The 26,960-nt window shown below is 32.6% G+C and overlaps 1 protein-coding gene across 6 annotated transcripts in view; it reads right to left on the bottom strand.

Moving 5' to 3' along the window:
* HGF (hepatocyte growth factor) overlaps positions 1-26,960 on the bottom strand; it is a 99,813-nt gene that overhangs the window by 24,269 nt on the left and 48,584 nt on the right. For all 6 annotated transcript variants that reach the window (XM_082692516.1, XM_082692512.1, XM_082692514.1 and 3 more), the window contains 8 exons: positions 21,253-21,355; positions 16,402-16,535; positions 11,306-11,344; positions 10,016-10,112; positions 7,320-7,394; positions 6,398-6,544; positions 5,812-5,918; positions 5,580-5,725 (listed from right to left, as the gene is read on the bottom strand). In XM_082692516.1, the coding sequence (XP_082548642.1) occupies positions 5,580-5,725; positions 5,812-5,918; positions 6,398-6,544; positions 7,320-7,394; positions 10,016-10,112; positions 11,306-11,344; positions 16,402-16,535; positions 21,253-21,355 (848 nt within the window). The remainder of the gene's footprint in view (positions 1-5,579; positions 5,726-5,811; positions 5,919-6,397; positions 6,545-7,319; positions 7,395-10,015; positions 10,113-11,305; positions 11,345-16,401; positions 16,536-21,252; positions 21,356-26,960) is intronic.

The following is a 26,960-nucleotide window of genomic DNA, read 5'->3' as shown; positions in this document are numbered from 1 at the left end:
ACAAAAGTCTGGGACCAGAAGGCTTCTCAGGTGAATTCCACCAAACATTTAAAAAAAGAATTAATATTTATTCTCAAACAATTCCAACAAATAGAAGAGGAAGAAAAGCTTTCAAATTCATTCTATGAAGTCAGCATTACCTTGATATCAAAACCAGATAAAGATGCTACAGAAAAAGAGTACAGGCCATCTCTGATGAACATAGATGCAGAAATCCTCATCAAAGTGTTAACAAACCAAACCCAACAATACATTTAAAAATCATTCACTGTGACTGAGATTTATTCCTGAGATATAAGAGTGATTCAATATTTGCAAATCAATCAACACAATACATCATACAAACAAGAGAATGGATAAAAACCATATGATTATTTCAATAGATACGGAAAAAGCATTTGACAAAGTACCACATCTATTCATGATTTTTAAAAAAACCTTCCACAAAATGGGTTTGGGGGGAACCTGCTTCAACATCATAAAGGCCATCTATGAAAAATACATCGCTAATATCATCCTCACTGGGGAAAAACTGAAGCTTTTCCTATATTGTTGAGAACAAGAAAGGCATGTCCCCTCTCACCACTGTTACTTAACATAGTACTGGAAGTCCTAGCCACAGCAATCAGAAACGGGAAAGAAAAGAAAGGCATTCAAATAAGCAAGGAAGCAGTCCAATTTTCACTATTTGCAGATGACATGATATTCTACATAGAAAACCCTAAAGACTCCACTAAGAAACTACTAGAACTGATGAATGAATTTAGACAGGTGACAGGATACAAAATCAATCTATAGAAATCTAATGCTGAAGAGGTTACTGCCTATGTTCTCCTCTAGGATTTTGATGGATTCCTGTCTCATGTTGACGTCTTTCATCCATTGTGAGTTTATCTTTGTGTATGGTATAAGAGAATGGTCGAGTTTCATTCTTCTATACATAGCTGTCCAATTTTCCCACCACCATTTATTGAAGAGACTGTCTTTTTTCTGCTGGATATTTTTTTCCTGCATTGTCAAAGATTATTTGACCATAGAGTTGAGGGTCCATATCTGGTCTCTCTACTCTGTTCCATTAGTTCATGTGTTTGTTTTTGTGCCAGTACTATGATGTTTTGGTGATCACAGCTTTGTAGTAAAGCTTGAAATCAGGCAACATGATGCCCCCAGCTTTGTTTTTCTTTTTCAACATTTTCTTAACAATTTGGGGTCTCTTCTGGTTCCATACAAATTTTAGGATTGTTTGTTCCAGCACTTTGAAAAATGCCAGTGGAATGTTCATCGGGATGGCATTGAAAGTATAGATTGCTCTGGGCAGTATAGAAGTTTTAACAATGCTTATTCTTCCAATCCATGAACATGGAATGTTTTTCCATCCTTTGTGTCTTCTTTGATTTCTTTCATGAGTGTTTTGTGGCTCTTCGAGTACAGATCCTTTACCTCCTTGGTTAGGTTTATTAACAAATATCTTATGGTTCTTGGTGCTATAGTAAATGGAATCCATTCTCTAATTTCCCTTTCTATATTTTCCTTGTTAGTGTATAAGAAAACAACAGATTTCTATGCATTGATCTTGTATCCTGCCATATTACTGAATTGCTGTATGAGTTCTAGTAGTTTGGGAGTGGATTCCTTTGGGTTTTCCATACAAACTACCATGTCATCTGTGAAGAGAGAGTTTGACTTCTTCTTTGCCAAATTGAATACCTTTTATTCTTTTTGTTGTCTGATTGCTATTGCTAGGACTTCTAGTAGTATGTTGAACAACAGTGGCAAGAGTAGGGATCCTTGTCATGTTTCTGATCTCAAAGGGAAGACTGTCAGCTTTTCCATTGAGAATGGTATTCACTGTGGGGTTTTCATAGATGGATTTTATGAAGCTGAGTAATCTTCCCTCTATCCCTATACTTTGAAGCATTTTAATCAGGAAAGAGTGCTGTATTTTGTCATTTTGGAACTTCATCAAGATAAAAAGCCTCTGCACAGAAAAGGAAACAGTCAACAAAACAGAGACAACCCACAGAATGGGAGAAGATGTTCGCAAATGACACTACAGACAAAGGGCTGATATCCAAGATCTATAAAGAACTCCTCAAACTCAACAAATACAGAATAGATAATCATGTCAAAAAATGGGCAGAAGACATGAACAGACAGACACTTCTCCAAAGAAGACATACAAATGGCTAGCATACACATGAAAATATCTTCATCATTATTAGCCATCAGGGAAATTTAAATCAAAACCACATTGATATACAACCTTACACCAGTTAGAATGGCAAAAATTAACAAGACAGGAAGCAGCAACTGTTGGAGAGGATGTGGAGAAAGGGGAACCCACTTACACTGTTTGTGAGAATACAAGTTGGTGCAATCATTTTGGAGAACACTGTGGAGATTCCTCAAGAAATTAAAAATAGAGCTACCCTTTGACCCTGCAATTGCATTACTGGGTATTTACTCCAACAATATAGATGTAGTGAAAAGAAGGGCCATCTGTACCCCCATGTTCATAGCAGCAATGGCTACAGTCGCCAAACTGTGGAAGGAACCAGGATGCCCTTCAACAGACGTCTGGATAAAGAAGATATGGTCCACATATACAATGGAATATTACACAGCTATCAGAAAGGGTGAATACTCAACTTTTGTATCAACATGAAGGGGACTGGAGGACATTGTGTTGAGTGAAATAAGTCAAGCAGTGAAAGTCAATTATCATATGGTTTCACTTACTTGTCGAACATAAGGAATAACATGGAGGTCATTAGGAGAAGGAAAGGAAAAGTGAAGTGAGGGAAATCGGAGGGGGAGATGAACCATAAGAGACCGTGGACTCTGAGAAACAAACTGAGGGTTTTGGAGGAAAGGGGGATGGGGGCTTAGGTGAGCCCTTGGTGGGTATTATGGAGGGCACATATTGCATGGAGTACTGGATGTGGTACATAAACAATGAATCTTGGAACATTGAAAAAAGAAAATTAAATTAAAAAAAAGAAATCTAATGCATTTCCATATACAAATAATGAAGTAGCAGAAAGAGAAATTAAGAAAACAATCCCATTTACAATTGCACCAAAGATAATGAAATACCTGGAAATAAACTTAACCAAGGTAGTGAAAGACCTGTGTTCTGAAAATTGTAAAACAATGATGAAAGAAATTGAAGATAGCACAAAGAAAGAATGGCAGTCCATGTTCATGGACTGAGAGAAAAAATATTGTTAAAATGTCTATGCTACACAGAGCAATCTACAGATTTAATGCAATCCCTATCAGAATACCAACACCATTTTTCACAGAACTAGAAAAAACAACCAATCAAATTTATATGGAACCACAAAATACCCTGAATGTTTCAAAACAATTGAAAAAGAAGAATGAAACTGGAGGTATCACAATCCTAGATTTTAAGATATACTACAAAGCTGTCATAATCAAAACTGTATGGTACTGGCAAACAATAGACACATAGATCAATGGAATAGAATAGAAAATTCAGAAATAAACCCACAATTATATAGTCAATTAATCTTCGGCAAAGGAGGAAAGAAGACTTAATGGGAAAATGACAGTCTCTTCAACAAATGGTGTTTGGAAAACTGGCTACAGGCAAAAGAATGAAATTGGATCACTTTTTACACCATACACAAAAATAAATTCAAAATGGATTAAGGACATAAATGTGAGACTTGAAACTATAAAAATCATAGAAGAGAGCACAGGCAGTAATTTCTCTGAAATAAGCCATAAGTCATTTTTTCTCGCTATGTCTCTTGAGGTAAGGGCAACAAAAGCAAAGAATAAATTACTGGGACTACATCAAACATGAAAATAAAAAGCTTTTGCACAGTGAAAGAAACAGTCAACAAACTAAAAGGCTACCTAATGAATGGGAGAGGATATTGGCAAATGACATATCTGATGAAGGGTTAACATCCAAATATATAAAGCTTATATAATCAACACCAAAAAAATAAAAAATCCAATTGAAAAATAGTCAGAAGATAAGAACAAACATTTCTTCAAAAATACACAGATGGCAAACAGACACATGAGAAGATGCTCAACATCACCTAACATCAGGGAAATGCAAATCAAAACCACAAGATATTATCTCATACCTGTTAGAATGACTAAAATTTAAAACACTAGAAACAGCAAGTATTGGCCAGGATGTGGAAAAACAAGGAACCCTCTTGCACTATTGGTGGGAATGCCAACTGGTATAACTACTTTGAAGGACAGTATGGAGGTTCCTCAAAAATTTAAAATTAGAACTATTGTATGATCCAGTAATTCCACTACTAGGTATTCACCCTAGAAATATGAAAACAGTAATTCAAAAAGGTATATGCACCCCTGTTTATTGCAGCATTACTTACAATAGCCAAATTATGGAAGCAGCTCAAGTGTCCATCAATAGACAAATGGATAATGAAGATCTGATACACACACACACACACACACACACACACACACACACAAATATTACTCAGCCATAAAAAAGAATGAAATCTTGCTTTGCAGCAACAAGGATAAATCTAGAGAGTATAATGCTAAGTGAAATAAGTGAGTCAGAGAAAGACAAATACCATATAATTTCACTCATATGTACAAATTAGGAGACACAACAAAGAAAAAAAAAGACAAACCAAACCAAACAAAACAAAACAATAACAAAAACAAAAACACCCAGAATTTTAACAATAGAGAGCATACTGATGGTTACCAGAGTAGAGGGAGGTGAGATAGGTGAAGGGGATTAAGATTATATGATGAGCCTTGAGTAATGTGTTGAATTTTTGAATCACTGTATTGTATAGCATAAACTGATATAACACTTAATGTTAACCATAATGGAATTAAAATTTTGAATAAAAAATTTTTAAAAAGTTCTCAACTTCAGAAATAATTTTAGAAGCACAAAATGTGCATAAAATAAAATAGATAAAATTTAAAATATAAAAAAAACATGTAAAATAATGGTTTAACAGCTTGTCTATGTAAAATAAAATTTGGAATACTGCCAAGATGAAAAAAAAACAATTGCCTAACAAATGAAAATGTTCAAGCTCTTAAAGTCACCAACTTCGACCTTTTGGTTTTTTAAAATAGAATTCGTTTAAACCACACACACGCACAAGCACACACACACTGGCTTGACCAAAAACACATTTAAAAGTTTAAAACCAGACATAGAGTTCATTTAGGCAGAATTTGGGAAGATCTGATAACTTTAGAAAGCATTAGAAAAATGCAAGCTATTGTATCAAACTGCATATTGGATACTTTTAATTTGAACAGCTTTCCCCTAGAGCTCTGGTTGTATTAGTTTATTGCCTTTCTGAGAGACAAATATCATCACAGCTTGCCGATAATGAAATATGGATTTTCTTACTGTTTATTTAAAATAAGTGTACAAGGATAACGAAGGGAGTTATCTTTCCCAAATTCTCTCTATTAGTAGAGAATGATTTTTATTTGAGAAAAGTGAACCAAACACATACACAAAAGAAACATAAGTTATGATATTTATTATATACTTCTTATTTTTTTAAAAATGCTCTTTTTACCTCACATGGTCCCGATGCAATATTTTCAGCTCCAGCACATATTTCAGACTCATTCAGAGTCACCTTCCCTTGATGGTATTGGCTGCATTTCTCATTTCCCATAATATAGAGATGTGCTACTCGTAACAGACCATCAGAGTTGATGGCTAAGAATGGGGTAAAAAATGTACAGTTAGAATTGTTTTAAATAAAATAAGTATGATATTGCCTTATCATTTTAAAAATAGCTTACATCCAGTATACCCCCAGCCATAAACACTGCAAGTGGTTTTTTCAGGAATGGTGCATCCATAATTAGGTAAATCGATTGTACTAACAAAATCATCCAGGACAGCAGGCCTGAAAATAGAAAATACAATGATAAGTATCTTTGATTGAATTCGACCCAAAATTAACAAATTAAAATTTGGTGTTAATTTTTAATATGAGATTAAGAGAGAATAAATAGTCTTATTTCTTAAAAAAAAGAGAATGTCTAATATACAATGTATGTAGTAGAGGTAGGAATAGGTAGCAGAGAAAAGAGTCACTTACTTGCTAAATGGTCACTGCATTTTTTTATTCATTATTTTAACTATTAAAGTTATCAAATGATTCACTAAGTTTTGATTTTAGAGCAGGCTGATCAGACTGTTGGTCAAACTTCATTTATTAATTTTTGAAAATTTTTAAGATGACTCTCTTTTTCTCTATACACACACACAGAACATATGACAAGCTATTATAATATGTTTACATAAAAGAGAGAATAGCCACATAACTGAAGAAAAAGCTTCACGAATTCCACTGTAGCTTAAAAATGCTCTCAAGCAACTAACCTAGCAAGCTTCAGTAATACCAGATCTGATCCTTCAGGCCCATACACCAGCTGGGAAACATTTAGAACCTGTTTGCGTTTCTCATCTCCTTTTCCGTGGACATCATGAATCCCAAGCCAAGCTTCATAATCTTTCAAGTCTTTGTTTCTAAGTAAAAAATTAAAATGTAAAATATAATTTTAAACTGGGTGATATTATTCACACATATTATTATTTCAGTTTATAAGGGCAGATAAATAACCCAAATTTAAAATTTGAATCAAAGTATAATAAAGAGCAACACATTTCTTACGGAGATTCTGAATGCTACAAGCACACAGAAGCAAAAGGAGCCTTTAAACTGCTCAATTTTGAAACGGCTATTTAAGAAAGAAGAAAACCTTTTGATAAGGCTTAAGAGTAAATCATATTTGAAAAATTTTCAGGTAAAGCACATTACATGAATTATAATATTCTGCAGATTTTCCTTCTTAACTTTGTATATGTTTGATTGTCAATTAGGATTAAAAATTTATACTAACAAAATCAGAGACCTTGATGAGAATCAGGAAGTCAGCTTACAAATGCTGCCTCCCTAACTTTTCTTAGGCTAATTCTCATTAAAAATTATTCTCAGGATGTCTACCTAGACATACAGCATGCAAGGAAGAAGTTGAGGAAAAGTTATTTACATAATTCTAGCAAAATTTCCCCCCAAATGAGAGTAATGCCAATTGTGGAAAGAACGGAACAGGAGTATCCAGTCGTAAATATCCATTACATCGAAGTAGGCTTTGTTAACTAAATCTAAAGAAAGCAATTAATTTATTCATTCCTTGTTGCTGAATCTGTTAAATGAATACACATTCTAAGCCTGAAAGCTAAATGGAAGTCTACATATTTTTAAGTGCTCAAAACAAATATTGGTTTCAGAAACACTTACCGAGAAGGGAAACATTGTCTTGCGGTAAGAATCCAACTTTCCTTTATCAATGATCCTCCACAGATATGTTTATTTCTATGAGAAACAGGAAAGAGAAACAAGTAACATCTGTGTGGAAAGGGTGCCTGCCAATTAATGCAAAACCTATGGCTCTGTTTGTTAAAAAATAAGTGTATTTGGGAGAAAAATGTAGAAATTAACTCAGAGTTAACTAGAATAAAGTGAGTAGTCCTTTGACTGAAAGGATGATATTTGATGATTGTAGCATTAGCATTTTTTTATAATGTGATTACAATTTTAGGAAATCAACTTTATTTTTGCATAAGGAGCCATTGCCAACACGCACATTCACATGTGTGTGTCTCTATCCTTCGAGAGCAAGGATAGAGACTTGCTCTATCCTATTCTAAAAATATCCTTGGGAGAGCAAGGATAGAGACTTGCTCTATCCTATTCTAAAAATAGAATAGTTAGTATAAACAAAAAAAAAAATCACAAAAGAACAACAAAAACAACATGGTTTTAAATTCAGTGTCTGATTATAAAAATGCAAATCTGGGTTTTTACATAAACTATGAAAACTATCAGATGGTAGCAATGCATATTTATACACTATTCCCCTCTTAATTACCATTATTTATTTTTGATACATTAACTTAGAACATTGCTGAGTTTGAGTAAATTTGTTTAGCTTAAAAGAAGCAATATAAAATTTCGCTTATAAAATTAAAACAATTTTGTGAACGTATCATCTGGGAAATTATAAAATATCTGTAGAGAATAAAAAATACTAGTACATTTGTTTGATCATATCCTAAATCTGTAGATGCATTATTTTTTGGCAGAGAAATGGAAAAAGCACAACTTTTAACAATTTACATTTCCAAAGAGTACAGATGTTCAGTGCTTCAGAGGGTAATAGAAGAAGTTTCCCAGACTAAGACCACAATTATTTATGGCCTGTACCACAGAGCAGGATGAGATTATATATCGAGTTTTAATTTCTGTTCCTCTCAGTAAGTGTTTTGGAAGAATAACTAACCAGCTGTTTTTACTGAGGACTTGGATCTAAAAGAAAAATATACTTATCTAAAAGTTTATACTACTCTAATCTGATGTAAAAGAGTTTCACCTGCTCCTCAAAGGATGGAGACTTCCAAAGGAGTATTCTTATACATTCTCCCGTGGGTAATAAAAAATTTAGAAGTATATGCCCTTTTTTTTTTGCCTGGAGTCATGAGATTTGCAAAGAATCACTTATTCATTCAGATATATGGATTCCTGGAACATTTTATTTCACAAATAAAATGAAACACTCTTCCCCCAAAGTTGGCAGCTTTCATTAAATCTTTATATTTCATAATTGGCTGTAATATTCTGGTGAGTTTCACAATTCTGTTTCAGTACTACACACCTAGGACAGCTACACTATAATTATCGACATAAATATTTGTAAAATTTGATGGGTTTCTCCTTGCAAGAAGGATATATTAAAAGAAGTTTAGACCATCTTCTACCTGGTGTCTAAAGTCTTATGTATGTTTATATAAAAGGATATAAACTCCGTGCTTCTTAAGAATTGGCTTCTTCATAAAAGAACTTTGGATTCAAGTTGTCTTTATTCTAAAGGTCACTGTGGAGTTTAATTGTAGCAAAAGATGTACTTTCTTCCTCTACTCTAGGAAGTTAGAAGTAAAGGAACAAAAAAGGTCACCAAATAGAGGAGATATTTGAGTTAGTATCTGAAGAATGAGAAGGATTTTGCAGGCACAAATATGGAGAAAGAAAGCTACAACAGTTAGTGGGAACAAGGGCTTAAAGGCTTAGAGGGGAAAACATGAGGTATCTTTAAAACAAGGGATAATGTGGTTTGAATTCAGGTGTATCTGGGGTTAAGTTGTATGATGAGTTTCTAGTAGAGACATATACAAAGATACTTTAACATTCTGGTTACCATATGGCATAATATATGTAGTATATAGGAATTTTTAAGATCAGATTTTAACTTAACTCCTATTGTCAATATTTAATTCTTCAAATGTAATTACTAATCTTAATTTTTGTATAAGAATATATTATGCAAAGTGATATTACTGAGAACATATCTTTGATTCTCAAGAGCATTGAGACATAGACAATGAGAATTTTTTTATCCTTACTGAACAGTATAATAGCATAGTAGTCAACTATCAATATAGTTTGATATACCATACTATCAGTATAGCATGCCATTTTTAAAAAAATGATAAAATATTCTAGAACTTAAAATTATTGTTATTTTCATTTGAATTACAACGAAAAAATAGAAATTAAAAGCAAATGTAAAATTTCTGGTATGATTATGCATGGGTGTGTTAGAAAGTCAAGTCATAATATCCTAGATTAGGAAAATAATTACATGTGAATACACATGTAATCACTATTACAGTGATTTCAAGGTATAAATAGTTTCTCTGTGTAGTTGTGTTTTCTCAAACACTATGAAGCATCACTTGCAATCAGAGATAGTGTTATCACATATGGGGCCTCATGAACATTTAAAAAGGCATTATCTCTGAAGGCACATATTGTAAAATCCAGGGATGTTCAACAAGCAGAATACGGTCAGTCTCTTCTTATGTCCCACTCAAATGGGTGCTTACAACTATCCTGTTGGAAATAATCCAAACATACGATTTGTGTCTATTAATAATTACCTGTATTTCAAACTAACCATCCATCCTACATTAGTTCGCGTTGGAATTCCATTTACAACTCGTAATTGTTTTGTTTTGGCACAAGATATTACAGGATCTAAAAAGAGGACCAAAGATAAATAACATTTTAATAAAACATTTTGAAATATTCAATGCCTCTCAGTTTCTTAAAAGCAATGGTAATTAAAGAAATGTAACTACTGTAATTTTATCAGTACATTTGGGGGGAAAGAAGGTATTAAGACTGGAGTGTCAAAGCAGGCCTAAAATGTTTTCTATGCTTATCTAAGGAGACAAGCAACATAGAAAAATGAATCAACTCTAGGTATTTCCACAGTGACAATAATTTTGCTCACCAAGCACTCAGTACAGGCTCTTCAAGACTAACACTAATTGTATTTCTTTCACAAATCTCAATATGAAATGAAACAATTGCATTCACAACAGTTATTTCTAAATGTCAGTGGAAATCAATAGCCTCAATAAAAAACTATTTGTTTTTTTGTTACTCCTGAATTTTTATGTTAAGAATGTAGAGCCATTTTGAAACAGCTTACCAACATTGTATTTACTGAAATTATGTCCAGATGACATAATTGTTATGTCCAGATCATTATATCGAAATGACACAATACCAAATTCTTTGGAGTCAACTTTTTCCTGACCCTTCTCCATATTCCTTGCCTTATCCTTTCTATTCCTGTGTATGGTCTAAAATTTCCATTTGTTTCTTCAGCCTGGAACACGGAGGTGGTCTCTTAAGTCAAAACACTTGAGTATCTTCCTTCAGCTCAAGAAGTATGTGAAAATCAAAAACAAGCAGCTCCAAAGATTTTCTTAAATTGAGGATTCACTGAACTTCTCAGTTTGTATCATCTTTTTACCTAGTGGATCATTTAAAGAGCCTTAAAGATAAAGTAGGATAGACACCCTGCATAATTTTCCGATCTTCTGATTTTATTCTTCCTAACTTTAGCATCCTGATTTAATTTAAAGGATGGTGAAAATGCATTACATACATTTTGTCCAAAATGACAAACAAGAGAAATGCTCTTTTCAAAGTTAAATATAACATCTTATATTTTCTGAGAATTGAATTTTGATATTCAGTATGTAGTTGCCTTTGTAACCTCTTTTACACATGTACATAGAAAAATTAATAAAAACAAATAGATTAATTTATTTTTATGATAGAAGTTAATATAGTGAAATTTTTCCATGAAGAAAATTATGACATCATTTCTGACACGTAGAGAGTCAAATAAACTATAATTTTAAAAGATTACTTACGGTCCAAATTGACTATTGTAGGTGTGGTATCACCTTCACCTGTAAAAATAAATTTATACACATATATGTTTCTTTTATATAGAGACATACATATACATAAACATACATATTTCTGTTATATAGAACCAAAACTAATATATTGAAATGAAAATGTTTGCTTGGGCCATTCATACAGATTTACTGTAATTTGGGCACTTTTTATTTTTTCTGAAAATTACTTTTATTTTTTAATATGGTTGAAGATAATTGAAACATCATGTTTCAGAGAACTCTTCAAGAATTCTAGAAGGTAGAAATCAATGTCACTAATGGAAAAAGAGGGATAACAAAATATAATTATGTTTCATTAGAATATTTAAAAGATTGTTTTTTCTATACTGTAATAAAAATGTATGAAAAAAGAGAACTAAAACCTCATAACTTACTACTTTTTCATAACCTCTCTACTGGGGTTTAATGACTGCAAAGAGAAAAGCTTGGAAGATGCTAGGATTAGAAAATACTTATGTAATAATGAATGAGGCATAGGACATTTCCTGTAGTTTAATGTCTGTCTGTTCAGAATTGATGGCATAGAGTTTAGTCAGGCACTGTTTAGACCCAGCTGGTTGTTAATCCCTGGAAATGCCCTGAGCTCAAATAAACCAGCAACAAAACAATAATGGCATATGGATTCATTTGTAATACATGCAAATTTGATTGTTATTTATGGGGAATCTCATGAGAATTAATACATGCTAAAGAGCTTTTATTTATGTTCATCTTCCAGATCTAGATATTTTAAATGAGTAAGTGTAAAGGAAAACATATAAATTTCATCATTTCCCTTTCCCTTTAGTGCAGCCTGGGGGAGGGTTTTGTCTTAGAGTCAGCAGAGGTCAGTGTTTTAGCTCATACTACAAATTAGGATTGAGGCCAACTATGGTCATTAAAACATCAAGGATATTGGTTTTTCCATTCAAATCAATTACTTTAAACTCTAATATTAAAAACTAGATGTTTATTCCTTCTGGTATTATGATGAAGAAGACTAGACTTCTCCTTAATTGTATATCAAGTTTTCTATTTCTAAACATCAAGTTAATAGGTCAACAAAATATTTCATTATTATAATTTACTACAGTATTTAAATTTTAAAAATGTATAGATATTGTATATTTGGGAATTTGATAATTTATAGTTATTTTATACTTACATATTTTTCCTTTAAACCAATATTTCTTATACTTTAGAATAAGCTGAAATATCACTTGAAACCAGATTTCTAGAGATTCTGAATTGGTGGCTAGATTATGAGTTTTTAAAAACTTTTTAGGTTCTTCTTTTGCACACTTTTAGCCAAACTTTGGGAAACTGCTCTCTAGGACTTTGCCATTTTACCATCAAATACTATTCTTACTTCTTTTTGCCCCACCACAGTACTAAAATCTGAAATTTATATATCATATATGTATTTTTCATGTATATATCATATATATATGATACAAATCTGCAGTATTAATTCAATTTAAATTTGAAGGGAAACATGTCAATAATAAAACTTACCTGTAGAAGTATAGGTAAATTGTGTGTGTGTGTGTGTGTGTGTGTGTGTGTGTGTGTGTATGGGTGTTTATATGGCCTCAGAACCAAATATGAGTTCTTACTAAAAAAAACTTTCTTTAATGTATTCTGAAAGTTTCAACCAAATTCAGAACATTATGGACATCACAAATTTCTCCAAGCAGGTATCTATGTTCCCATTTTCATTACATATTTTAATGTGAATATATATTTGTTAAATTATTATAGATACATAAATGTCTTTACACTGAGAACTAACCAAAGGAAAAAAAATATTTTTCTATTGCTGTATATTTAGCATGTTCTAATATGGGGTTTGTACACAATAGCCACTCAATTTAAAATTATTAATAAATGAATAATAATGCAAACTGAAATGAAAGTTAAGTTGTCCAAGGCAATTACAGTGAGAGAACTGAAATTCTTAACCAGGAAGTTGGAGTTGAAGCTCTTAACCACTACACTACACTATACAGTATTTAATACTGAGTATTATTCCAAGATCTACAAAGTGTGTATGTTAGAGATTAATATATAGACATTTCTGTAATTTTATTTTTCCATATCTGATCATCTTTAAAATGTATGCTAAGTAATACTCTGTAAGCATTTTTTAAAAAGAAATAAAAATTTTTATATGTTTTATAATACAAATGTATAGTGTGAAAATGATTTATACAGCCTCTACAGTTAAATAAATAAGAACTCAAATCTTCTAAAGATAAATCTGATTAGCCTTTCACCAGCAGGAATGTGTAAATAAATCCTGGCTATAAATATTATTTAGAAAAATGACAGTATAAAAATATTTATTGAAATTATGTTCAGAATATATTGAAATAAAAATGAGTTATCTGCAATAACATTTAATCATATGCTAGTAACACTCTGAAGTCTTCCAAAAGCACATTACTAACTTTTAGTTTTAAAATGTTAGTTGAAAGTATGTTTTGAAAACATTTAAATTATTAGAGTCCTTTGTCAGATTTATAAACCAAATCACAGTTCAATTCTACAAGAGCATTTTTCTCTGTGTCTACATGCAATAGAACTGTCTTAGAAGACTGACATTTTTTCCTTCTTTCTAAACCATTGGATATTTTATTAGCCTCCATTATTCTTAATCATAGATTAAGATTCACAATTCGCGAAAAGGTACCATCAGGTAAAGCTAATATTTATAAAAAACAATAATTTAATCATTAAAAAGATACATGTCCCAGAGAGGTAGTAGCTTTGCTTTGTAGTGTTAAAACTAGAAAGATACCTTTTAAAGAAGAACATTTTCAGAACCTATGCAAACCCTAATACTAAAAAAATAGAAAATTAGGAACACATGAATTAATTTGAAAGGCTATGATTACAGCTGATGGTATAAAATATAATAGTATGATACGCTATTTCTTTCCAAACCTATAAGGTAAACACCTTTATTTACATGTTTATTTACCATTATATAAATAACTTATTTCTTCAAAATAGGTTGGGAAGTTCTAAGTCTTAATTATAGACATACTAGATGAAGGTCATATTTAAGAAATATGCCTTTTTATGCTAAAATTTCATGAAACATGACTACTGTTTCCAGTTAAGGTGAGAAATTATCTCTTTAATTTGCCATAAATTATGTGTTTGTATTTCATGTTTTAAAGCAAACACCATTTCTTCAATCTAATCTTTTTAAAATTATGTGTTTGTATTTCATGTTTTAAAGCAAACACCATTTCTTCAATCTAATCTTTTTAAAATCGGTACTTCTGTTCCTATTGTCAAGGTACTCGCTACTAGCTTTTCTCACATGAAAAACATTCTTTTAATTTTATTAATAAACACTTTTAATTTTATTTATTTATTTAGTTTTTAAAATTTTAATCCCAGTATAGTTAACATACAGTGTTACTATACTAGTTCAGGTATACAATATGGTGATTCAACACTTGTATTCATTACTCGGTGCTCATCAAAATAAAAGTGTACTCCTTAATCCCCATCACCTATTTCACTCATTCTCCCCATCCACAAAGAGAAACATTCCTAAGTAGGACTCCTATTGAACTTATGCAAATATGTCCTTTTTAGACAGTTTAACATAGTGTTTAAAGATGTGTGTTATAGGGGCACCTGGGTGATTCAGTCGTTAAGCATCTGCCTTCGACTCAGGTCATGATGCCAGGGTCCTGGGATTGAGCTCCACATCAGACTCCCTGCTTGCAAGGAGCCTGCTTCTCTCTCTCCCACACCCCCTGCCTGTGTTCCCTCTCTTGATCTCTCTCTGTCAAATAAATAAATAAAATATTTTTAAAAAGTATTTTTGTTATAAACACAGAGCTATGAGATATGTAATCTAGTAAAACGATCTTTCGCTACTGACACAGCTTTATAATAAGCCTTTTCCACTCAATATCATACAGAGGATATATTTCCATCTCAATATATATTATTCAGTGGTACTTATTGGGGATGACTTTGTTCCCCAGGGGGACTCTTGGCAATGTCTGAAGATAGTTTTTGGTTCTCATGACTGGAGGAAGGGGTGGTTTTATTGACACCTAGTGGGTAGAGGCCAGGGACACCACCAAATATTTTATAGTGCATAGGACAGCTTCCTACACCAAAGATTCCTGCAGTACAAAATATCAGTAGTGCCTATGTTGAAAAATCCCGAGACATTTCTCAAAATTGACTTTCAGACAAGCTTTTCAATTCACAAAGTAGCACAGTATTGAAGATTCTGACTATCCAGAACTTCACTAATATTGGGCATTAACTATTATTTTCTTATTTGCCAACCCGATTGGTGAAAATGACCTTATGCTACTAAAATTTCACTTTTTCTTACTATTAAGCTTTAATGTATTTTATTTGTTTATTAATTATACTTATTCTTGAAGATTTATTTTCTTCATTTTTCTCCTAAATTATCTCATTTTTTCTTATCAATATATAGGAGCTCTTTAAATGAGGTATATCAGACATATATATTTTACATATCTTTCACTTTACACACTGATAGTCTTTTAAAAAATCATCTTCAAAAGAAATCATCTTTGACTCAGAGATGTGGATGGGATATTCTAGGCTCTTTGGTCTTTGGCTAATGCACTGAGAAGAAAGTGAAAACAACAGTATCTCAGGTCTGTTGATGGGTCTGTTACTGGGCGGGGGCTTTGTTAGAGCTCTGCTATAGCTTGAACAGTTAGTATTGGGAGGGGGGTCTTTTTTCTGGTGCAGTCATATTAAAATGATGGCTATTTATTGCTTCTGGATTTCAAATGGGGATCTTCTGAGGAGGAAAATCTTTTTTAAAAGGTCAGCAGAATGTCTCCTTGTCTATAGGAGAGATGAAGAAAGGGGTGCACATGCATGCATGCGTGTGTGTGTGTGTGTTGTTGTTATTGTTGTCTGGAATGCATCCGCACTTTAGGATTGATTCCAGCCCTCCTATATTTCCTCCTCTGAATGAGGTATCAATTTAAAGGAGATTCAGAGTATTTAAAACATTTCACCTGAAGAAGGTCATTAAAAATACTCACAACGAGAAATAGGACAATAATCCCAAGGAATGAGAGGATTTCCTGTGTAACACCAGGGACCATGGGCATCATCATCAGGATTCCGACAGTAATTTTTATTCAGCTTACTAGCATCTGGTTCCCAGAAGATATGCCTGCATAAACAACACACTCTAAACATCACAAGATGCTCACTGCGTCCAACAGAAACAAACTGTCACCAAGAAGATAAAATCCTAGCACATAACTTTCATGATAGATACAACACAAACTTCTATTTGGTGTGAATTTTGGTTATATTGTTTTAGACTTATTTTGTTGTTCTTCCAGCTTGGAAGCATATTCTCTACTCAGAATTATGAAATAAGGCTACAAAATTTTGATAGATAAAATGATGAAATATTTTGTGATTTTGCTTCTATTTAATAAGTATAGTGGCAAGGTGAAAACCAACATCCTTATGCATAGAAATGGAGAAGCACTGCCAGAGAAAGAGCAGATGACAAAGAAGATCAAAGTCATAAAATACATAGAAAATGCAAGCTATTGCAAAATCATTTTTCATGTTTCAGAAACACAAAAAGCATTACTAGCAAAATCATGACAGGACAGAAAGATACACTAAAAATTAATAATAGTGTGCTAATTAAATAATTAAAATCTAAACTCTCAGTGATTATATAGTTACAATATATGAGTTTTTGACAGTTAACCGAGTAACAGTTTCTTACTTTACATCTTAAATAAGTTTATTACAAAAGGAAAGCAAAAATACTCTTATTTTATTAGCACATGCACAGTCATAAAGTATCAGTATTTATTTTGATAAGATTAATAAAGTCAAATTCCAAATGGCCATCCTGACCAAGTCATGAAAACTACACAAGTAACTGAATTGTTTTGAATTATTAATTATGACTGTGCTTGAATGTCACTAATGGATCATTTAAAAACTAGAAAGAGCTTAGTCAGGTAAAGTTGGACTATCTTTCCAAACTCAGGTTCATTTCCTAGACGAATAATAACAGCAAACACAAATAGTACTTACTATGTGCTAGATTATATTTTATGTGATTTACATATATAACCATAGACCAACCTAATGGGACTGGCTCTATGATTATGCTAATTTATATTTGATGAAATAGAAATCCACAGAAAACAATTTTTCTGAAATCACATGGCTTATATGAAGTGGAGCAGAGGTTTTAACAAATGGCTCTTTCCAGAATCAGTGTTCAAACCACCATTCTGTATAATGTGCTTACCCAATTGCAGTTTATTCTTAAGCCAAAATGGTACCATGAGTCTTAACCATTCCTCAATTTACTGCAAATTGTTTTCAAATGACTTTCAACAATTTCTGAATGTCCAACCCACATTCCATGAATTATAACTATGAGTTATAACTATGAGTTCCCTAAATAAATATGTTATGTATTTCCATTTATATGTTGATAATGTTTAAAAGGGGACTCTGAGATGTTTAAGAAATCTTTATTTGCTGTCCTTGCTAATTTTTGAGGTGTAAATTCTTCTGCCATAAAAATATCAAGTTTCTAATGTCCAAATCTTCAGAGATTTCTGAAGGCAGAGTCAGTATAATTGTTTCTCACAAATTTATAAGAGCTAGAGCCACCAAATAGCAGTGTTGAAATTCACATTCAATCTTCTTCATGCTAATTTTCATTTAAAATCCTGTAATGATCTTAATGCTTAAGATAAAATCCAAAGTTCTTAACACAGCTTACAAGGCTGTATATTGTCTTGCTACTGCAGAGTTCCTTTTCTGTGGACATTAACCAAATTATACTATCTTTCTTTTCTTTTCTTTTTTTTTTCAAAAAAAAAAAAAAAAAAAAGATGGGGGTTGGTGAGGAGCAGAGGGAGAGGGAGACAGAGAATCTTAAGCATGTTCCATGCCCAGTGCAGAGCCTAACACTGGCTTGATCTCAGGACCCTGAAATCATGACCTTAGCCAAAATCAAGAGAGATGCTTAACCAACTGAGCCACCCAGGTGCCTCCAAAACACATATTTAAATAAAAAGACAAATGACAAATGACAAATTTGTTTTAGTGATGAAAAATAAGCAGAAGATAAGAAATAGGTGATGGGGTGCCTGGGTGACTCAGTGGGTTAAAGCCTCTGCCTTCAGTTCAGGTCATGTTCCCAGGGTTCTAGGGATCGAGCCCCGCATCGGGCTCTCTGCTCAGTGGGGAGCCTGCTTCCTCCTCTCTCTCTCTCTCTGCCTGTTTCTCTGCCTGCTTATGATCTCTGTCTGTCAAAAATCTTGAAAGAAAGAAAGAAAGAAAGAAAGGAAAGAAAGAAGAAAGAAAGAAAGAAAGAAAGAAAGAAAGAAAGAAAGAAAGAAAGAAAGAAAGAAAGGAAAGAAAGAAAAAGAAAGAAAGAGAAAGAGAGAAAGAAAGAAAGAAAGAAATAGGTGCCAAGGATGCTTTCATTATATGTGAATTTAAGCACAATTTCCATGTGTTTGAAGGGAATTTATATATACATTTTTTTTTTATCCCAACATGTTTTGTTCATTACTTAAGTTTTTTGGTCCTTAACTTTTTAGTTTCCAGAATTTTTGTATATTAAAAATATTTTCTCTTCATCTATAACATACCTTTTTTTTTTTTTCAACCTTACCAAAATTATTTCTGATTTTCAAACGATTCAATCTTTGGGCTTTGGGGCAAGCTACTCTTTCTGCCTTATGTATGCTCCTTCTACACTTCCCTTGACAAACTTCTACTTAACATATATGTTCTAATTACTTTCTCTTTCTCTAGGAAGCCTTCCTGACCATCTAAGTCTAGACACTTCTTTGCACTCTCATGGCATAAAATATGCTATTTTTCATGATTTTTATAATATGGTATGGACATTTGCTGTTGGCTGGCATTCTGGAGTGTGAGATCCATGAGGTTAGAATTCTGCATTATCTTTGAACTCTTAGAGCTGCAGTGTCCCAAAACAGTAGCTACTAGCCACATGTGGCTACTGAAGCATTGGTATGTGGCTAGCCCAAATAGAGAGGCAGTCTAATTTGGTTATTTTGTTTTAGACTTATTTTGGTGTTGTTCTTGCAGTTTGGAAGCATATTCTCTACTCAGGATTATGAAATAGAGCTACAAAATTACCATAGATAAAATGATGAAAAGTTTTGTGATTTTTATTTCTATTTAATAATTAAAATGGAATTATTATAGAATTACATTCTTATTAACAGTTACAGTACTATTTATAATTATGCATACTAGATCTTAAAGACTTAATATGAAAACGTAAAAAACTCATTAACAATTTTCATATTGAATACATATTGAAATGAAAATGCTTTTAGAGACATTTAATTAATAAGAAATATTAGCTAAAAAGTCTTGCCTATTCAGTTGTACTCCTTTAAATGTAGCTATTAGAAAACAAAAGTGCACATGCAACTTACATATGTGAAATCTGTATTTATGTTGGAGAGCACTGCTTTAGAACTATCACCGTTTATAAAGTAAATTAATCGAAACTGTATCATCCACTAGTAAATACATTTTGGAAGAGAATCAAGTTAAAATTAAAATAAGACTAGAAGCAAAATAACTGAACCTCTCAGAGCCCTTTAATTCTTTTTCACACATACAGAAATATCTTCTACGTAGGATTGTGATGGCCAAATAAGATAATAACTCACATATAGCAACCATGGCATAAGTGCTTGATCATATGATACTAACTTTTTTCCTTCTATTCTACTGCATAATCTATTCTGGGATTTTGGAAAAATTCAGTTTTTTGTCACAAGTATGTCTCAAACTTCTTTAGTAATTTCCAACACACTAGCACTATTGCTAGGGTGGAATAGCATACATATTTTTTCTCTGAATATGTCCAATGTCAAAATTTCTAATTCTCTGAAATATATAATTTTTTTCAATTACATATAATACCTTTCTTTAGTTGTAGAAAAATTTAATATGTCAAAATAAAGCTATACCAGGAAATCTGTTTCTATTAAGTTTTTAATAGTTAAGTGGATATTTAAGGTATATATGTCCATGAAGATGGTCACTTACTAATTTTTCATGAACTGATGTTAATAATTATGAGAACACAATCATATAATGTACTATCTGAAATACTAGATTTGCCACTTAATTATGCACTGTCTTATCAAATTATACAGTTGTTTCAACATGACCATATCATCCTTGACGGTGAAGCCAAAATGTATGTCCAATTGTGTTTTTTTTAAATTTTTTATTTTTTATAAACATATATTTTTATCCCCAGGGGTACAGGTCTGCACAGCAAAGGAAACAGTTAACCAAATCAAAAGACAACTGACAGAATGGGAGAAGATATTTGCAAACGACAAATCAGATAAAGGACTAGTGTCCAGAATCTGTATGTCCAATTTTTATTAATGTCTCCCATGGGCATCTACCACAGAACACATCGTAAACATTCAATAAAAATGTTCTAGATTGAACTGCTTATTTAAAAGTTTGGGGCACCTGGGTGGGTCAGTTAGTTAAGTGGCTAACTCTTGATGTCAACTCAGATCATGATCTCCAGGTCAGGCTCCCATGGGGAGTTTTCTTTAGGATTCTCTCTCTCCTTCTGCCCCTCTCGTCTTCCTGCTTTCTATCTCATTCTCTCTCTCTCCCATAAATAAATAAATCTTTATAAAGAAAAAAGGTTGTTACATGAAGGGAATACACTAAGTTGAGTTGCACAGAAAAACAAATCTAATGTTTTTATTAGCTTACTATAATGTATAAGAGAAATGAAAGAAACGGCAACGTGCACATCTGAATACATTATCTGCTATCATCACTACATATTATGTATTGAAAGAAAGATATTTACACACCTGTGTAAGTCTTCCATGTTCTTCTCCCACATCGAACATGTTAGTCCAGATCGGGTTTTGGATAAATTGCCCATGTAATTTTTGCCATTCCCACGATAACAATCTAAACATAAAATATATGAAAAGGACTAGTGAATACAAGGAAGTATAGAACAAAAACATTTATTACAAGCATGCAAATTCATGAAAGTCAACATAAAAGTTGACAACACACTCCGTGCAAATCAAAGATACTCAAATATTTCAGATTAAACTGTCTTTATTTTCAGCCAAATTTCTTCTTCCTTAAATAAGGGTTTATGGATTTCATTACAGATTTTAAAAATAATCAAAGAAAAAAATTAACGAGTGGCCCTTACGGATACTAAAGAAATGGGAATTTTTAGAATGACATATATATTTCCCAACATTTTCTTTGGAAAAATTTTCTCCACAGAAAAGTCACAAGAATGATACAATGAACACTCATATACTCGTCACATTTATTGTGTTTGGGTTTTTGTCTTTCATGAAATTAACATTCTGAGTCACCCAAGCCAGCTGTTTTGCAAGTGCTCTTTAATCTATTTTGTCTGATTATTCTTTCATGATAAAAATCAAGTTAAGGACAGGATTGGGGCATAGAAGATATATTGTCCTTTTTAGAGCATTTTATCTCTTGACATCTGATATTAGTTTGTTCCATTGTTGGTGGTGAGTTTGATAACTTGGTTAAAGGATGTAAAGGAAAATTGTTGGGACCTCTGAGACTGAGTAAGTATCTTACTTACAAAGAAATTTTCATAAAATGGCTTAGGCATACTGTGATTACTTTTGCATGCATCAGTCACTACTAGGCTGTTTTTAAAATAGTTGTTTTTTGGGCATCTGGGTGGCTCAGTGGGTTAAGCCTCTGTCTTTGGCTCAGGTCATGATTTCAGGGTCCTGGGATAGAGCACAGAATTGGGCTCTCTGCTCAGTGGAGCGCCTGCTTCCTCCTCTCTCTCTCTGCCTGCCTCTCTGCCTACTTGTGATCTCTGTCTGTCAAATAAATAAATAAAATCTTAAAAAAAATAGTTGTTTTCAAACAAGATGGCATTAGGAGGGAGACAAACCATAAGTGACTCTTAATCTCACAAAACAAACTGAGGGTTGCTGGGGGGAGAGGGGTTGGGAGAAGGGGGGTGGGGTTATGGACATTGGGGAAGGTATGTGCTTTGGTGAGTGCTGTGAAGTGTGTAAACCTGGCGATTCACAGACCTGTACCCCTGGGGATAAAAATATATTATATGTTTATAAAAAATTTTAAAAAATAGTTGTTTTCCAACTTTCTACATCTCTTTATTGTCATTTTTCTGCAAATAACAGTTTTTCCTTCTCTTCTACTCCTTCCATATAAATATTCTATAACTACCACTGGTGCTGCTGGAGCCACTGCTGCTACTACTACTAATAGTAGTGCCTGCAGTAGAAGTGGGACTATGCATAGAGACTCTTATGGCCTCTTTGTACTTGGCATGAGAAATAATCTATTCCTGTTGCTCATTCTGATGCTCAAAGTTATTCCAAAGTTAGCTGATGGAAGCCACTTTAAACAGACTTCTGTGCCTTTTACTGTGTCCCATGTGGTTTCTTCAATATTTTTTAATGAGTAATTTATGTTTTATTAAACATTGAAAGAAGCGTCCATATTCCTCATTTTAAAATAACATGAAAAAGAAGTCAAGTTCTTCCAAACATATTGAGTTGCAGTTCTATATTTAAAAAGAAACACTGTTCCAAATTTTAAATTAATAACATATATTTAAAAAGTGACTACCTATTAAACATTCCTGATTTTTATATGACTGAGGACTGTAGATTTGGCCATAAAATGTTATCTACAAATATACATCAAGAGTATTTCTTTTTTAAACTTGGTAAACCGGACTCCTGGGTGGCTCTGTTGGTTACACATCTACCTTTGGCTCAGGCCATGATCCTGGGTTCCTAGGACTGAGCCCCACGTCAAGCTACCTTCTTCTCCTGCTGCCCCACCCCTGCTCCTGCTTGCTCTCTCTCAAATAAATAACTAAAATCTTAAGAAAAATAACTTGGTAAACCATAGTCTATCATCATTGCCTTTAAATATGCTTTATAATCATAATAAATAAGTACAAGTCTTAACAAAAATTTTAAATAATTTAATAATTTGCTCAAGAATCAATTAACATAGTGCAAAAGAAATATAATAAGTATATTCAACAGTAATGTTTTCAAATCCATAGATATTTCATAATAGCACTGTAAGGAATTAGTCTTAAATATAAAAACACAAATAGGATAAGATTTGATACACAAAACATAGCAGTCATTCCAGCACACAATAAAATTGCTTTCAGAAAGCATAAACTTATAAAATTCATTGCTCATACATAAGCAGACTATTATAATGAAAACATTTTCTTCTGATGGTGTTTTGTTTTTGTTTTTGTTTTTGTTTTCTGATATTAGGAAAGTTTAAATATTTAGCTGTTAGATAAATTCTTACTTAAGAAAGTAATGTGAGCCTGATGATTCACAGACCCAATAATTCACAGCCCCAATAATGTATTATTTGGAGCAAATAATACATTACATGTTATTAAAAAAAACCATAATTGTGCAATGCAATATACTTGTACTATTTTTTATACATTTTGGGGTTTTTTGCATATATTTTTTCTATATTGGAGGAAGAGATACTCTTCACTATCACTGCACTTTTGTTTTCTTTTTTTTTTTTTATTTTATTTTTTCGGTGTTCCAAGATTTATTATGTACCACACCCAGTGCTCCGTGCAATCCATGCCCTCCACAATACCCACCACCATCTCACCTATCTCCCCATCTCCCTCCCTTCTAAACCCCTGTTTGTTTCTCAAAGTCCACAGTCTCTCATGGTTCATCTCCCCCTCCAATTTCCCCCAATTCACTTTTTCCTTTCCTTCTCCATGCCCTGATGTCCTCTATGCCCTTTTATGTCAATAAAAGCTATAATATATATATTTTTTTCCTTCTTAGTAAACTTTTTATTTTAGACTAGATTTAATTTATAGGAAAGTTATAAGTTGGTACAGAGAGTTCTCATATACCACACAGTTTTCCCTACTTTTAATATTTAATGACATTAAAATGATAGATTTTTTGTAACTATAGAGCCATACTGATGCATTATTAACCGAAGACAATAGTTTAGCCTTCATGGTCTCAGAAATATCTTTAGTTGTTAACCTAATATCCTTTTTTGTATTCTAGGATTCCACATTTTACATTATATTTAGTTGTCATGTTTGCTAAGACTTTTCTAAATGTTGCAGTTTTTAGACTTGCTTATTTGATGACCTTGTCAGTTTTGAGGAAAATTGATCAAGTATTTTTTTTGAACATTTAAAAAAAGATTTATTTATTTAAGGAGACAGGGGCAGCAGGAGAAAAAGAATCTCAAGCAGACTCCCCTAAAGGGCACAAAGCCTGACATGGAGCTTGATCCCACTATCCCATGACCTTGAAATCATGACCTGAGCCAAAATCAAGAGAGGGGTGTTTAACCAACTGAGCCTTCCATGCACCAGGCAAGTTTGTTTTTTGGGGTTTTTGTTTTGTTTTGCTTTGTTTAATGTCCATTGGTTGGGTTTGTCTGATATTTACCTCATGATTAGATATGGGCTATAGATTTTTAAGAGAAAGACATGAGGTTTCTTTTAGCACTTCATTACTTGCTAGTTAAAGATATTCCAGCCTCATCTTGATCTTTTCTTGTCCCAGGCCTCCTGGAATCATCAGTGTCTCCAAGGGAACTTTCTTTGTTTTACAGTTGAAAAGTAAGCAGAAGATAGATAAGAAATAGATGCCAAGGGTGCTTTTGTTATATGTGAATTTAAACATAATTTCCATGTGTTTGAAGGGAATTTATATATACTTTTTTTTTTTTTTTTAGAAATCTTAACGTATTTTGTTCATTGCTTAAGTTTTTTGGTCCTTAATATTTTAGTTTCCAGAATTTTTATATATTAAAAATATTTTCTTGGGGTGCCTGGGTGGCTTAGTGTGTTAAAGCCTCTGCCTTTGGCTCAGGTCATGATCTCAAGTCCTGGGTTCGAGACCCGCATTAGGCTCTCTGCTCAGCAGGGAGCCTGCTTCTCACCCTCTCTCTGCCTCCCTCTCTGCCTACTTGTGATCTCTGTCAAATAAATGAACAAAATCTTTAAAAAAAATTTTTCTCTTTATCTATAATATACATTCCAACACTTATTTCCAAATTTGTCATTTGTCTTTTTATTTAGATATGGGTTTTGGAGGTCCCTGGATGGCTCAGTTGGTTAAGCATCTCACTCGATTTTGGCTAAGGTCATGATTTCAGGGTCATGAGATCAAGCCCAGTGTTGGGCTCTGCAGTGGGCATGGAACATGCTTAAGATTCTCTGTCTCCTTCTCTCTCTGATCCCCACCAACTCCCATCTTGCTCCTGCTCTCTGTCATGTTTTTTTTCTCTCTAAAAAAATAAATAAAGATAAATGAATGAATTAATAAATATATATAATATTATGTAATATTTTATATATATATAATATATATTATATATATATATGGTGTATGAGTGTGCACAAGCATTTGTCTTGGTAAGCTTTTAATGTAGTTTATTGCTTTTGTTTTTATTTTTTCTTTTACTGCCTCTAGACTTTGAACGTTAATTAAAATCCTTTTCACCATATTAAGTCAAAAAGGGATTCTTCCAGGTTTACTTCTAGTATCTCTATGGTTTCCTTTTGTACATTCAGATATCTTATACATTTGGAGTTTATTTAGAGGTATACTATAAGGCATGGATTTAATTTTATCTTTTATAATTTTATCCATTATTATACTTTAAGAAAAGTTCATTTTTCATCTGATGTTACATAGTGCCACATTTTTAATATAACAAATCTTTGGAAGGGGTCTGTTTCTGCCCTCTCTGTTTTTTCCAGTTGTCAATTTATTCATTGCACTAGAACTAAAGTCTTACTTAACAAGCTGTTTATAAAATGTTTTAATATCTGATAAGGTTAATTACCTGTAATCACCCTTACTTTTCAAGATTTTCCATAGTATACTTACAATGTTTATTCTTCCAAGAGAACTACAGAATCAGTTTGTTTGGTATCAGAAGACTTATGGATCTATTTATTATCACATTACATTTGCAAATTAGTTTAGGTATGGGTGCCTGGGTGGCTCAGTCTGTTGAGCATCTGTCTCCTGATTTTGGCTCAGGTCATGATCTAAGGATCTGAGATCAAGGTCCAGGTCAGCTCCATGCTGAGAGCATAGAGCCTGCTTAAGATTCTCTCTCTCTCACTATCCCTCTACATTACCCTGCTAGCACTCTCTCTCTAAAAATTAATTAATTAATTAATTAATATTAGCTTAGGTAGAATTGATGTATTTATGATGTTGATTTCTCATATCAAGAACAAGGGATGCTTTGTCACATTAAAGTACAATTTTGGGGCTTTCAGTGGTAATTTTAAGATTTTATTATATAGATTTTGCACATGCTTTCTAAATTTATATCTACTTTTAGTTTTGTTGCTATTATATAATTTTCCCCTTAACTAAATCTTCAAATTCATATATGAATGCTTTCTTAGTGAATTTTTTATTACTTGACTTCAGTTTTCAAAGTATATTACTATTACACATTTGCATAAATAAATAACTTTGGCTTT

Source organism: Mustela nivalis, assembly GCF_964662115.1.
Source record: "Mustela nivalis genome assembly, chromosome: 12".
Classification (NCBI taxonomy): Eukaryota; Metazoa; Chordata; class Mammalia; order Carnivora; family Mustelidae; genus Mustela; species Mustela nivalis.
The sequence above is the reverse complement of the archived record's forward strand: the minus strand, read 5'-3'. Positions and strand labels throughout refer to the sequence as shown.